General features: G+C 44.8%; 1 protein-coding gene across 4 annotated transcripts in view; it reads left to right on the top strand.

Annotated features, from left to right (window-relative positions):
• Positions 1–13,190, top strand: part of NFAT (nuclear factor of activated T cells 3) — a 46,122-nt gene extending 32,932 nt beyond the window's left edge. For 2 of the 4 annotated variants that reach the window (XM_018023573.2, XM_018023572.2), the window contains exons 2-6: positions 5,398–5,702; positions 7,535–7,835; positions 9,021–9,539; positions 9,645–10,109; positions 10,186–13,190. In XM_018023573.2, the coding sequence (XP_017879062.1) occupies positions 5,398–5,702; positions 7,535–7,835; positions 9,021–9,539; positions 9,645–10,109; positions 10,186–12,497 (3,902 nt within the window). In that variant the 3' untranslated portion in view covers positions 12,498–13,190. The remainder of the gene's footprint in view (positions 1–5,397; positions 5,703–7,534; positions 7,836–9,020; positions 9,540–9,644; positions 10,110–10,185) is intronic. The other 2 variants (XM_018023575.2, XM_018023574.2) reach the window with 2 other exon arrangements.
• Positions 13,191–13,421: the final 231 nt, after the last annotated feature.

Here is a 13,421-nt window from a genome sequence, read left to right as displayed (position 1 = left end):
TACTGCTTTTGGGCAATATAGGTATATACTAAGTTTCAGTCTTTCTAGTGTTAAGATTATATGAAACCTTGCAACTTTTCTTAAACTTTTGGCAGAGATCTCTCATAAAATGTTAAGCTTCATACATCGTGGTTAATGCATAATAAGTATCTGTCGATTATATCAGAGTGATACGGTATTGAGATCGTTCACGATTATCACCGTGAACAAGTGAACGATATTAATGTTCGGTTCAGCTCATCGAGCCTGATTTAAGAGCGGCACAGCAGCGATTCTGTAATCGGAATCGTCTGAAGGGACTGAATCCACACATCCATTACTCCAATAAATTACGATCGCGCTCGATTTAGAACGAAAACGATCATAAAGCTCTCGAACAAGCGACTTTGGTCTACTTCTCGCGGTACTCGTTGCTATTTCGTGTTGACACAGCTGCTCTCCCTCGATGAGAGTCTCTCCTCCTGAACCTTTCAATCGGTCCGGTAAATGCTGCGATTTAAAAGATTCTAATATTTTTCTTTCGACTACATGAATCAGGTGAGATTCAATGATTTCACTCTTTAGTCATTTAATTCTCTCCGAATATTGTTAGAGACTTCATAAAATGGAACAGTGCGTAGAAATCAGATTATAAGATTTATCGTTCTTAATAAAGAATTGATTTCGAAACAAGCGCCTCTCATTTCTTAAGCTTCATTTGATTCTACGAGTTTCTTAATCCGCGAGATTCGAAAGTGGTTCCTTTCGTACATTCGAACGGCGTCCTTTCGTTCTCCCGACGATTTCGCTTGTTTCTCGTTCGGCAACGTCCGTAGCACAGCGGAGTCGTGACCTCGCGGATTTTACGAGCTTATCGCTGGCTCTTAAGTAGGCTATCGGTGGTGTCATTAGGCGTGCGGAGGATCGTCCCAGTAGCATCGCCTGCTACTAAACGTTTTTAAACTGTTGGACGATCAGGCGACGAGATCTGTAGGAATGCTCGTCAATTAGTTAAGATTCCAAGAAAAATGTTTATCTGTATAATTAGATAAAGAAATGATAAAACGAGCTGTTGTTGTTCGATTCACTTGGTAAACATTTGTTCAAAGATTACTATTCACTATTAAATATTTATGTATGCTTTTATGTGCGAATAAAAATAAATATTATTCTGCATAAAATACTGTACTAAGTAGAAATCGTTCGGCTCTTTTATTTCTAGCCAATTAACTAAGTATGATATCGATCTGGCCACTTAGGCATGTTGAAACGGCTAAACTGTCGTCACTATATTATATCTACATACATATCTCTAGTGACGAATAGAGTTTTATCTGTTTGTGATGTTTGAAAAATCGGCGAGAAGCTTGTTTCCCTTATCACACTATCGCTACTTCTAGACCGATGATCCATCAGTAACTTGTTTAACTTGTGATTAAACCGGTGAAATAACTCAGGCCACGAAATAACGCGAACACGTATTATTCATGAAGTCGTACCGTGAAAAGAACCTACCATTCCTGTTAATATATTTTTAAAGTAAGTAGATATACGTTTCTGATCAGTAAATTGTTGATGTGGCAATTAAGATTGTGTGAGCTGTCATATCTCTGTTAAAAGTTTAAGGTATGTAACAAAAAGCTGTGTGCAATATTTGAACCGATGAGCTTTTAGAAAAAATGATAATTAAAAATGAAATTAAAATGAAAAATGCTTGAAATAAAAGTTGTTTTCCTTCTAACTTCGATATTTAACGAGTTACGTATGATTATTTGGCATTTTATTGATGTTGACAAAATCCGACCATCCCAGCGTCGAAACGGCGAACTTTTGGAAAAAATTTTCGTTTTTCCTCAATAACTCCTAAACCCTTGGAGATACGGGAAAATTACATAGGACCTTTCTTGTAGAGTTCGATGAGATCTAAAATTCCTGTACAAAAAGTCTTCGCTAGCATTAATAGTTTACGAGTTATTAACGAAAAACAAAAAACAGTTTTTTGCAAATAACTCGTTAACTATAGACGCTAGCAAGAAACTTTTATACAGAAATTGTAGATCTCGTCGTCCTCTACAAGAAAGGTCATATACAATTTTTCCGTATGTCCAACGGTTTGGGAGTTATTGGCCAAAAACGAAAATTTGGAAGAAATTGAAGGGGTACCCCTTGGAAAAATCTTGGAAAAATCGAAAATTTTTTTTTTGTTGTTTATTATTAGCAATCTTCTTCCGACGTCTGATTTCTTTTTAAAAAATGCGTTTCTAACGTGCATAAATTTTTGGGATTCACTGTATAGCCAATACATCCTTAAGAAATTTGCGACCGCGAGGGCATGAATTAATTGAGGGATAAATATGAGAGTGATTACATCGAATCGAACATTTACGGGTTTAATAACGTTAATAAAGAAATTCGTGAAGCTTACGCGAGGTGAAAATCAGAGATGAGCCAGCGTAGCAGGATAGAAATTGTAAACGGAATCAGTGATGGTAGGAATTATTCTTATTATTCTACTTAACGAGGAAATGAGGTATACCGAACGGCTCGTACGATCGTGATAAGGATCGAGGAGAGGAGGATCGATCGGTGCAGGTAACAATATCCTTGAGACTCGAGAGGCGTCATAGTTAGCGCGCGGTCCGACGCTCTGTTTACCGTGTAATAGTAACGATGTTTATCGATCCTGTTATCAAGAGTACGCTTGCAAATGTACGGAGCTTCCACGAGTTCGAGGACGAACCGCGGAGACGTAAATACACCGCCGCTACTGGTAGGAGGCCTAATTCCGAATGGAAAAGAATACCGTCTCTCTGTTGGCGTGAAATAAAAAATTTATAGGGATCGATAAACTTCGCTGCGACCCTTAGCCGGGCGACTGTTCACCGTACGGCGGATCTTATGCGTAGGGAAACTGCACGTGCAGGAAACATGAACTGTCCGATTCAATAATCGTTGTACTTGAATTATGTACAATGAATAGAAATGTACAGGACGTAAAAATGAACGTTATTACTGTGAAAAATTTCATTTTTTAAATCGATATCGTGAAGACGAAGGGGTCTCTCTTCGTTGAAGGGTCATGATAAGATCGTTCGAAGGACTCTCCTGAAATCGAAACCCTGTTCACTGATTCTCATTTCTGTTCTCTGCGGGAATCGCGTTTTGGGAGTGGGACTAAACTCGAAAATCTACTAAAATATCATTTACATAGCAAGCTTAATATGACTGCAATTGTTCTAACTGCTCGGTACATATAGTTTTGAAAACCGAGAATGCAATGGCACATACCAGGAAATTTAACAGAATCGAACAGAAGAATAATTGCGATCTCTGATACTTGAACTATACTTTCATCACCTATGTATTTATTCTTCATAATTCTCTTAAGCAATTCTGGACTCGTTATACGAGTTAGGATGAAACGATCGTAAATTTTTTAATACAATTGGCAAACATGAATAAATGATTAATAACGTAATATTATGAAGAAAAATACTTAGCGATGTGTTAACTATTGAGTGAAACAGCAATTTTCGGAGCGGCGTAATTATAATCGCGGGAGTAATTAAATCCGGTGCAACACGGTGGTCGATTTTCCGAGCGTCACGACGGATGGTTTAAAAGCGAAATAACGAGGCGTCGACGACGCCGGGCAGGAACGTCGATGCTGAAAACGAGGATGCGAAGATCGTCGCGGGTCGTTGACATCGTCCCGTGATTTTCCTCGACGATCACACGGATATGCACCTTTACAAGCGTTTGTGCACGTGGCCATTACGTCCCCGGCATCTGCCCACCCCCTCGTTCGCCGGCCTCGGAGGGGTGGGCCGGAAGGAACGACCCCTTTTACCACCAGTTGCATGCGCGATTGCAACTTCCACCCCCCACGCAATTATCCTATCCGAGAGACGAGCTTCTATAGATAGACCCGACTGTTTCTCTTTCTTTCAATTCACACACACACACTCCCTCTCTCTTCAGTGTTTCTTGATACGTACGTATATTCCCATCCCCCTTTTTCTCATTCCTACACGGTTTCCCGTCGGTTTTATCTGCCAAGGCTTTACTCGTATCGCGAACAACACGCCTCGCTCGTGAGGATAATCATTATTTCGACTCCGGAGGAGGCTGTTTGTCAATCATTTTCCACGCCGGTTATTGATCCTCGTTCTTTGTTCAAATTCAACAATCTATAACACGGTTTGCTGACCATTGTATATAACAAACGACCGTTGCTTATGGGAAATGCGTCGGAATTTAATCGTGGCACGTTATCAGCGGAAATAGATTCAGTGACACCATCCGACACCTTTGCCGAAACGTAGAACGGTTGTCACACTATACCCGAACTGCGCCACATCGTTTTCGCACGGGCCAATTTTCGTGCATTCCGCAACAATGGTAACACGATCGACTGTTCGTTCCTGCGCAAATAAAACAGTTGCCGAAAATAATACCGAGCGTATCGCATGCCTCCACCGTTTCGAAATCAGTCGATTTCTCTTTATAAAAGATAACGTTATTTCGCGAGTAATTCCTCCACGTTTCCGATCTGTCAAAAACCACTGCGGACAGATGCGACTCAGGCAGCGAGGAAAAAAGTATCAAAATCAATCCCCGATACGAGCTTATTGTTCGTTCCCATTTGTTGATCAACGCGTATTCTGGTTAATCGTAAACGAGATAAGCCCGTCTTTTTACCCTGCGCGCTAAGAGAACAGCTCGTACAATCGTTGATCTCTGATGGACTTTGAACGGTTCGATGTCTGACTGAACCGACGATGGAAAAATGAAAATCACGACTGGCCGCCGGCTGGCTTGGCTACGTCTGCTAAAAACCGCCGCGATTTTCGCATTTCCTCCGGGGAGGAAAATCGCGTTCGCTCAGTTCAGAAATTCCTACAGAACCATCGAATTAATCGAAATGTGTAAATAGCGTCTTTTTCCCGTTTCTCAAATCGAGTCTGAAGACGTTTTAAAAATACATATCTAATTATAATGTCTTTTAATGAATTATATAATCCGTGTGCCCGTCCGGCCTTCGAAAGCTTTGGGAGACAGCGCGATGACGCCGGGCATTATTGTTGCACTTTGATGCGCGAGCCTTGAACTTCGACTCGAGATGGTCATTGTCCGAATTCGATTTATTTCCCCGATACAATTCGCAGTCGCAGCGTCTGGGCGTCGGTTTTACTTTTCACCTTCCCGCGAACGGGTCCGTTCGGTCTGGTCCGTGACGAAATAATCCGGAATCATAAATATGCAAAGCTTTTTACGATCCGCGACATTTTTTCAATCGCCGATACAATCCATTTAAGACGGCGTCAGACAAATTTGTAAATTGATAGACCAGAGAGAATTCGCTACAGAGTAGATTTTATGTACGAATATATTAAAGGGACTTGGTTTTGTTTACAGGTAACAATGCAGGAGGTAGATCGTCGTCGACGGTGACAAACTCGGTTCAAAGGAGCACCGTGACGTCGAGTAACCGCGCGCATTCCGCCTCGAGGAGGATTAGTCACCAGCAACGACAGCAACTGCAGCAACAACAACCGCCCCAAGCACAGCAGCAGCCGCAGCAGTCGAGAATACCGTTGGCGTCCTTACGAAACTCGGATGAAAACGGGTCGAGGGCCAGCTCGGCACAGGACGTTTGCGACAACTCGAACGACTCCGGGCTCGGCTTCGAAGAACGTCAACAACATCTCAGCACAGCAAACGTACGTATAACTTTTAATTCAATTTCCGAGGCCATTCGATTGGTGAGCATCAGGATTTGTAAGGGTAGGAATATCAAGGTTAAAGGTTGAGGATGATGTTAGCGAGGACGAGGTTCAGTGATGATTCAGCTAGGACACAGTTCGAAGATAGGACAAAGTTTACAGGTATGAGTCAAGAAGTGGAGTCATAGAATACGATATAAGATCTAGAGAATTGGTATGTAACTCAAATACTGTACTAAATAACGTTGGTATAAAAGAATTTCATTAAAACCTAGCTGTTTTGATCTTCTCAGTAATTCTGCTATCAAGACTTGAATTGTAATTGATAATATAGGAATGAATCAGTTCGATCATTGTAAAGCGAGATTTAGATTAGCTAATAACTCCCACTTGAAAGAAGACACAGAACTAAGATTATTGTAGATAGTTTATAATTCAACCTAGAATTTTCCTTTTTATCATTACATTGTTCCTTGATTATGGTCAACTCTACTCTTGGGAAGTGCCCTAATTCTTACATTAGCCACTGTACGTAGGAAGTCTGATATGAAACATGCGATTGATTATAACGATTGAGAAAAAAAATTTAATATGTATAAAGGTGTTAAAGAAATATCAGTTTATTTGCACACCGCGGTACTGAGAGTCGATTACAGTATCGTCGTCGATTAAAATCGACGAAGCGGCATTACGTTCGCACGATTATCAAGTCGTTATTATTACTCTTGACGGAGAGTATCAGCAGCGTAACGGCGAGGCGTGAGAGGAAGAAGAAGAAGAAGAAGAAGAAGAAGAAGAAGAAGTGGCGTTCGTCTGAGCATTATTTTTATCCGCGTACTGGACGCGGCGATCCAGTCAACGTCCTAGCAAAAAAAGAAACATTGTGATACTACCGGAAACGGGGCGCTATCTCAGAGAGATATTCGAAAGAAGAAGCTAAGCGCCACTTCTTTTTTCCCCCCGCCTCGGATTTGCTCATTTTTTATTTCATTCCGTTCTGTATTATCGCGTAGCACAAATATACTCGCGCGCTCTACGGCCAGCTTTGATTGATATCGATACGTGCAACGATAACTCGCGTTCCCCGGGAACGTGTTGCATAACGGAACGCGATATAATGGATAACACCGAGGTTACTACTTACTTACGTGCCTACGTGTGTACTTACATAGTACGATACTGTACTGATGTACGTACATCGCCATCACGGCTCCTTTCAGATTAAACGTCTTAATAACTTGGCTACGTATACACGGCCGCGGCCGCGATACATCCTCGTGATAATTGGGTAAATATTATGAGCCGGTGTAAGCGCTTGATATTGACCCAAAGTATATGTATACACCAGCTGATTTCAGATACCGAGTGTAACTAAGTAGGAAACGTTGCACGGTAGCTAAAATGAACTTTCGATCGGTCAGCCTCGTGAAAGCAAAACCTAGTCAGATAAAACGCGTCGAGTAAGATAGATAGATAGCTATTAACACGGCCGGCACCCTTTCACAGAACTATCTACACTATTAAAAGTACATACGAGACCATATGAACGGAAAAGTAGTAATCGCTGACTTGTACCACTGAATTCCTTAGCGAAAGCTATCGTTCGAGAATGATTCTTGTTTCTGTATCACCGTTTTCCTTTCGTACAACTGAAAATGAAATGCGAATCGTCGCTACGAGATCTTTCATTGATTCGACGATACGGGCCGTTCTCCATATTAGGTAGTTGAACCCGTCCGATCTGATTCATTGAATTGGTCGCGTCACGTTACGTGTTACACGCACACAGACGAACCCACCATGTTAATCGGTATTGTTACGCTTAACAGGCTTGGAACGGTGCCGGTGAGGAGGACTCGAAGAGGAGGAAGATGGACATCAAACTCGAGTCCGAGGACGCGAACTTCGCCTTCCCTGAGGTCGCGCATGCTGTCAGTCCCGAGAGCAAAACAGCCAGCAGAAGCACGTCGAACGGAACGAGCGGACTGGCGACGATTTCCGGAAACAGAAACGGAAACGGAACTACGGGAAGGGTAGTCGAGGTGTCGAGATCTCGGCCAGGCTTGGGCGTCCTCGCGAAGAGATCGACGCCGACTCAACAGGGTCCTATCACTCTCACATCTCAACTGTGTACGTTCATTAGGCCTTTCGACCAATGAGAAAACTATTTTTTCCCCTCAAAAATGTATTAATGATAGTCTTTTTGTATCGTCTTCAATGTTAAAATTAATTACACCTAGATAGGAACCCTTCACATTTAACAAACGCCGAAACGATGAGGTTTGTCGATTTCGTTGCTGGTACAACTTGACTCCTTTTTCTTCTGGTTTGAAACGATTTCGAAAATTTATTGCCACTGATATTACGGTTTTTTGGTGAAAAGATATCGGCGGCGCGAGGTCTACCCGAAGTCACGAGGCAGAGATAACGCGGCTCCCGTTGTCGCGTATATTTTCGACGTTGTTGTATTCTCTCGAGACGAGAATTTACGAGGAAACATCTCGGGACCGTGACCAGCAGGATCGGTACGCGCCGCGTTTCTGTTTAAATTCTCGGTCTCGTGTTAATTGTAATTTTTAGTGAAGCCGCAAGCATCGCGTTGCCGCGTAGATAAATTGGTCGGGGAGTAAATTTGCTTGTTTGCATCTGAATCTAGAGAGACCGAGAGAGAAAACGGATTTCGTGGCCGATCTTTACTAGAGGATGATGCAAACCGATAACCTTCGGCTCGCATGACTTCTCTCATCGTGTTGTCACGCCGTTCTTGTGTTTCGCTATCGAATTACTATTTAGTTCAATAAATTCTGTTAAATCTTCTCTCACCTCGCCACTCTTTTACGATACGTTATCTGCTGTATTTAGGAACGGTTCGACCCTCGGCCCGGAGTGAATCGTGTCGATACGGTTCCGTCGATATCAAAACGCGATATCGGATGTAGGTCAAACAAGATTTTATGTAACACGTTCTTCCCTGCCGCAGTCGAAATTATATCTGCCCATTTTCATCAGTTTCATTCTGTCCCTGTTTTCATTCCTGCGAGTTTAATTATAACAGAAGCATCCACGATCAATGCTTATTACACAATCCTATCTCTCAAGTTAGATCCGGTGGAATCAATAATATTTATTAATACACATTTTTCCTGCGAGCAGTCATCACTTATGTGCACTCATAGCAAAATTAGAGAAGAGATAAAGATGAAAACTCAGTTCAAGTTTATACAGCTTGATGTAATCGGTCTTAACACTGGAGCAGCAAACAGGCAGTTCTTAATCCGTCACAAAAATTAATCGGTTATTTCTTACGATTTACAGGCAGCGCTTCCTCGGACGGGAAGGTGCAGCTACAAATAATATGCCAGCCGGAGCAACAGCACAGAGCCCGTTACCAGACGGAAGGATCAAGGGGAGCGGTGAAGGATCGGACCGGAAACGGTTTCCCGATCGTCCGTCTGGTCGGTTACGACAAACCCGCCACCCTGCAGGTCTTCATCGGAACGGATCTAGGTCGCGTCGCGCCACACATGTTTTATCAAGCCTGCCGCGTGAGCGGAAAAAATTCTACGCCCTGCATCGAACGGAAGATCGATGGGACGATCGTCATCGAGGTCGATATGGACCCGACGAAAGACATGATGGTTACGTGCGACTGCGTGGGCATTCTGAAAGAGAGGAACGTCGACGTGGAGCACAGATTCCCGCAGGAGGCCGGGGTACTACAGGGACGCAGTAAGAAAAAGTCGACGCGCTGTCGGATGGTCTTCCGGACGAGCATCACTCATCCCGATGGGACCAACGAAACCCTACAAGTCTGCTCTCAACCAATCGTTTGTAGTAAGTACACTTTGATATCTGCGACGCTCTGTCGTCCTGACTTCGGTAGACACTTCTAGTCGATCGACCTTGATAGAACCGTATTGATAAACGTATAAATTTCAGCTCAGCCACCGGGCATACCGGAGATCTGCAAGAAATCATTGACGTCGTGTCCGTGCACCGGCGGATTAGAATTGTTCATACTCGGAAAGAACTTTCTTAAAGATACTCGCGTAGTGTTTCAATTGGACAACGACAATTTGACGAGCAGCTTGGAATCACATTGGGAATGCACGGTGTTGCCCGATAAGGAGTTCCTGCAACAGACGCATCTAGTGTGCGTCGTCCCCGCGTACAGACGGCAAGATCTAGCACCCTCGGAAACGGTCAGCGTGAAATTGTACGCGGTTTCATCTGGGAAAACGAGCGAGCCTCATAATTTCATTTACACCGCGGCGACCACGCCACCCGAGCCGTCCGTGGGCAAGATCGAGCCTATAACTCCTCCATTGGTGACCACGAACAGTGAAACCACCCTGGCAACGTCTCCTGCTGCGGTCTCCCTAGCTACGGGTGTATCATCGAACAGTAAGTGAATTTCTACTTTGTTATAGATGATCGCGACTACGTATATACTTAACATTAAATGACAACGATGTTTTAGCTCTGATCCCGCAGACGGCCGCAGGAACGACGAATTTTTTGACGGCGATGCAACCGCAGCAATCGTCGTCACAAACGACGGAAGCTCTAAAGAGCGATCCGAGCCCACCGCCGGTGACGGCATCCTCTCAGGTAACGCCAGTTATGATGTGGGCCACGCAAAATCCTAATTGCCAAAATTCATCGCCTGACGTGATGATGCCGCCACCAGCATTGGTAGCGAATCCGCTTCTAAACCGTAGATCCTCCTCGAGTCTTCAATTAATTTTACCGGATAATTTGAAAACGGAGGTCCTAGACGAGAATAGTGAAAATAGTATGATTAGCGAGAACAGCATGCAAAGTATACCGACGCCCACGACGAACGGATCGTCCGGCGCCAGCCCGTTGCAAGGGCTCGTTACCGAGGGCTCTAGAGAAACGACGCAGGCTAATATGATCAGATCGGTACCAGTGACGGCGAACGGCTCACCGGTTCAGGAGACTGTTAACCTTCTCGACGTGGTCGATCTGATCCGAAACCAGCACCCGATGTCGATGGTTTCGACCCACCAGAACACATTCGGAGGTATGCACACAGAATCGTCTCAAGTCAAAGTTCTAAGTCCTCAGCATATCAGCAAAGAAACTAATCCGATATTGCCGGCAGAAGGCAGTCCTAACGGAAGTCATCAGAGCGGCGGTGTAGTTGACCTACGGATGAAACACCATCAATCGGAGTTCGACACGCTCTCGAATTTCACGTCTGCCTCGAACGGGCAGCTGCCTGCCCAGAGCGGACAAAGTGTCGAGAAATACTTGAACGATATCGAGTCAAAAGACCCCGAGAACCAAGAGAACGGGTTCGTCGGCACGATACAGCAACGGGCTTCCATTATCACTACCGGACGGCAACCTCAGCAAGGACAGGCTTCCAATATTCTAGCTTCGCCGCCGCCAGGCATCAAGCTAGATAATCTCGTTAACTCCGCCGCGGAATCTCATCAGTTGGTGTCGCCGTTGCATACCGTGAACCAGGACAATAACGCTATGATGAGTCACGTGTCGGCGGTACCCGATCACGAGACGATCCCCAGTCCTCAACAGAATCGAACTAGCCCGCCGATACCCGTTAAAACGATGCTCCTCGAAGCATTGATGCCACCCCAAAGCGTGCCGGCGCTTCCAGTGAACGGTGCGACGTCCGTTCCATCCCCCGGGTCGGTAGTCCAAGAGCAATCGAACGGCGACAGTTTACTCACGACGATCAACGCCGCTCTTATGCCCGCGATGCAGGAAACGCCTGTCACCGCGACTGGCACGCCTAACTCTACCGTCACCGTTCCGTCTCACAACCCGTTACAAGTCACGGACGAGAGTATGACCACGACGACCGAGCACATACCGCAGATCGGTCTCACTCAGCAAGACGTCGTGGCGATGCAGCAGGCCCAGCAAGTCGAGCAAGTCGTCGCCCAGGCGCAGCAACAAGTCGAGCAGGTCGTCGCCCAAGCCCAGCAGCAAGCGGTCCAGGCTGTGCAACAAGCTCAACAGCAAGTCGTCCAGCACGTGGTGCAACACGCGCAGGTCGTACAGCAAGCAGTACAACAAGTGCAAGCGGTGCAACAGGTACAAGCTGTGCCGGCTGTGCAACAGGCCGTACAGCAAGCCACCCAAGAGGTCGTCCAGCAAGCAGTCCAGCAGGCCACGCAGGAGGTGGTGCAGCAGGTTCAAGCGGTTCAGCAAGCTGTGCAGCAAGCGCAAGCCGCGCAAGCTATGCAACAGGCGGTTCAACAGGACATCGGATCTATGTTGAATCAGCCGGCCGGTTTCGTTGCCGAGGCTAGTTCCGCTCTGGCGAGCGGAGCTGCCCAGGAACCGTCGCAGCAGAGATTGACGAACGCCGCGGAACAGGCGATCAATAACGTGATCACTGTCGCGACGCAGGATATCATTAACAATAGACCGATCTCGACGACCACCGCCCACGCGATCATCGCAACGAAGAATATATTGAACAGTGTCGCCACTCAGAGCGCGCAGTTGATGAACAGCGCGATGGAGGGCATCTTGCCCAAGTCGCCCTCCAATCAAAACAATATCGTGGAGCAGGTGACGGTAAGCAAGTCGCCACCGGTTCCCTTACCCGTGACACCCAATAGACAAAACGTGAACCCACCTATAACAAATACGGCGAACAATACGAACGGGACGGCCGTGAGAAAACAGGAAGACGGCATGTTGCCGCAAGAACTGACTTCAATGTTGGAGCATGATCTGTTGAGCTACATAAACCCGAGCTGTTTCGATCCGCAGAACGATTTCCTTATGTAGTACTGCCGTATTCTTGTCATTAAAATAAATTGCAATCCGTCTATTCGACGTGTCGTTCAGACACGTGAAGAGGGGAAACGGGGGAGTGGGAGGGGAAGGAATGAAAGGAGACGGAAGGGGAGAGACAAACTAAGAATGAGAACTAATTACAGTCCAGCCGGTACGGGTACGAGAGATATTATATTCTTGGCTCGGTACGAGTTGTATATCTGTGCCACATCGTCGTTCCAGACTTTGTAATGTGATAGAAAATATGAAACCCGATTTTATATATGTATGATGAAAATGGACGAAGTTTATGCACCACCTTTGTAACGATTGCACGAGAAAAACAAACGACTATTAATCATGTTAAGTAAGACGGGCGCACGAGCGAGCGCGACAATTAGGGGTTTCCTTTTATTCTTCCTTTGTTTCTTTTCTACGAGTTGTCAAGCCGTGATAATTCATTTTATTTATCTTCATTGTACGTCTCTTGCGCATCCGAGGTGCCTTTTCTCTTATCGTAACGTGTGTATAATCTGACATCGTAATCTTTCTAAGCGAGGGGAGAAAGTAGAATGTGAGAGCATCGTAATACGCGTGTAGAACGTGCGCGCGTAGTAATCGACAATGTACTGACCCCACTCAACTTTCTTAAGCAGAGCCACGGGAATTGAGTGCAGTTAAATACGAAAAAGGAGAATGAAATTACCAATTACGTTTCTCGCAGTACCTTAAAAAAAAGAATCGTAAAACGAGAGTTCATTAATTACCATTAATGCATCTTTCTTCTCTTTGACTTGATTTCATTCTAACAAATGAATCATCTTGTTGTTTGATGTCGTTTCTATATATACATATATATATATATATATATGCCCTTTTTATAAAAATGAAAATGGGTATATATATATACCCATTTTACCATACGTATATATATAT

This window comes from Ceratina calcarata, unplaced genomic scaffold (assembly GCF_001652005.2).
Source record: "Ceratina calcarata isolate Rehan_Ccalc_2016 unplaced genomic scaffold, ASM165200v1 scaffold305.2, whole genome shotgun sequence".
In the NCBI taxonomy this organism is placed as follows: domain Eukaryota; kingdom Metazoa; phylum Arthropoda; class Insecta; order Hymenoptera; family Apidae; genus Ceratina; species Ceratina calcarata.
This window is presented reverse-complemented; position numbering and strand designations above follow the sequence as displayed.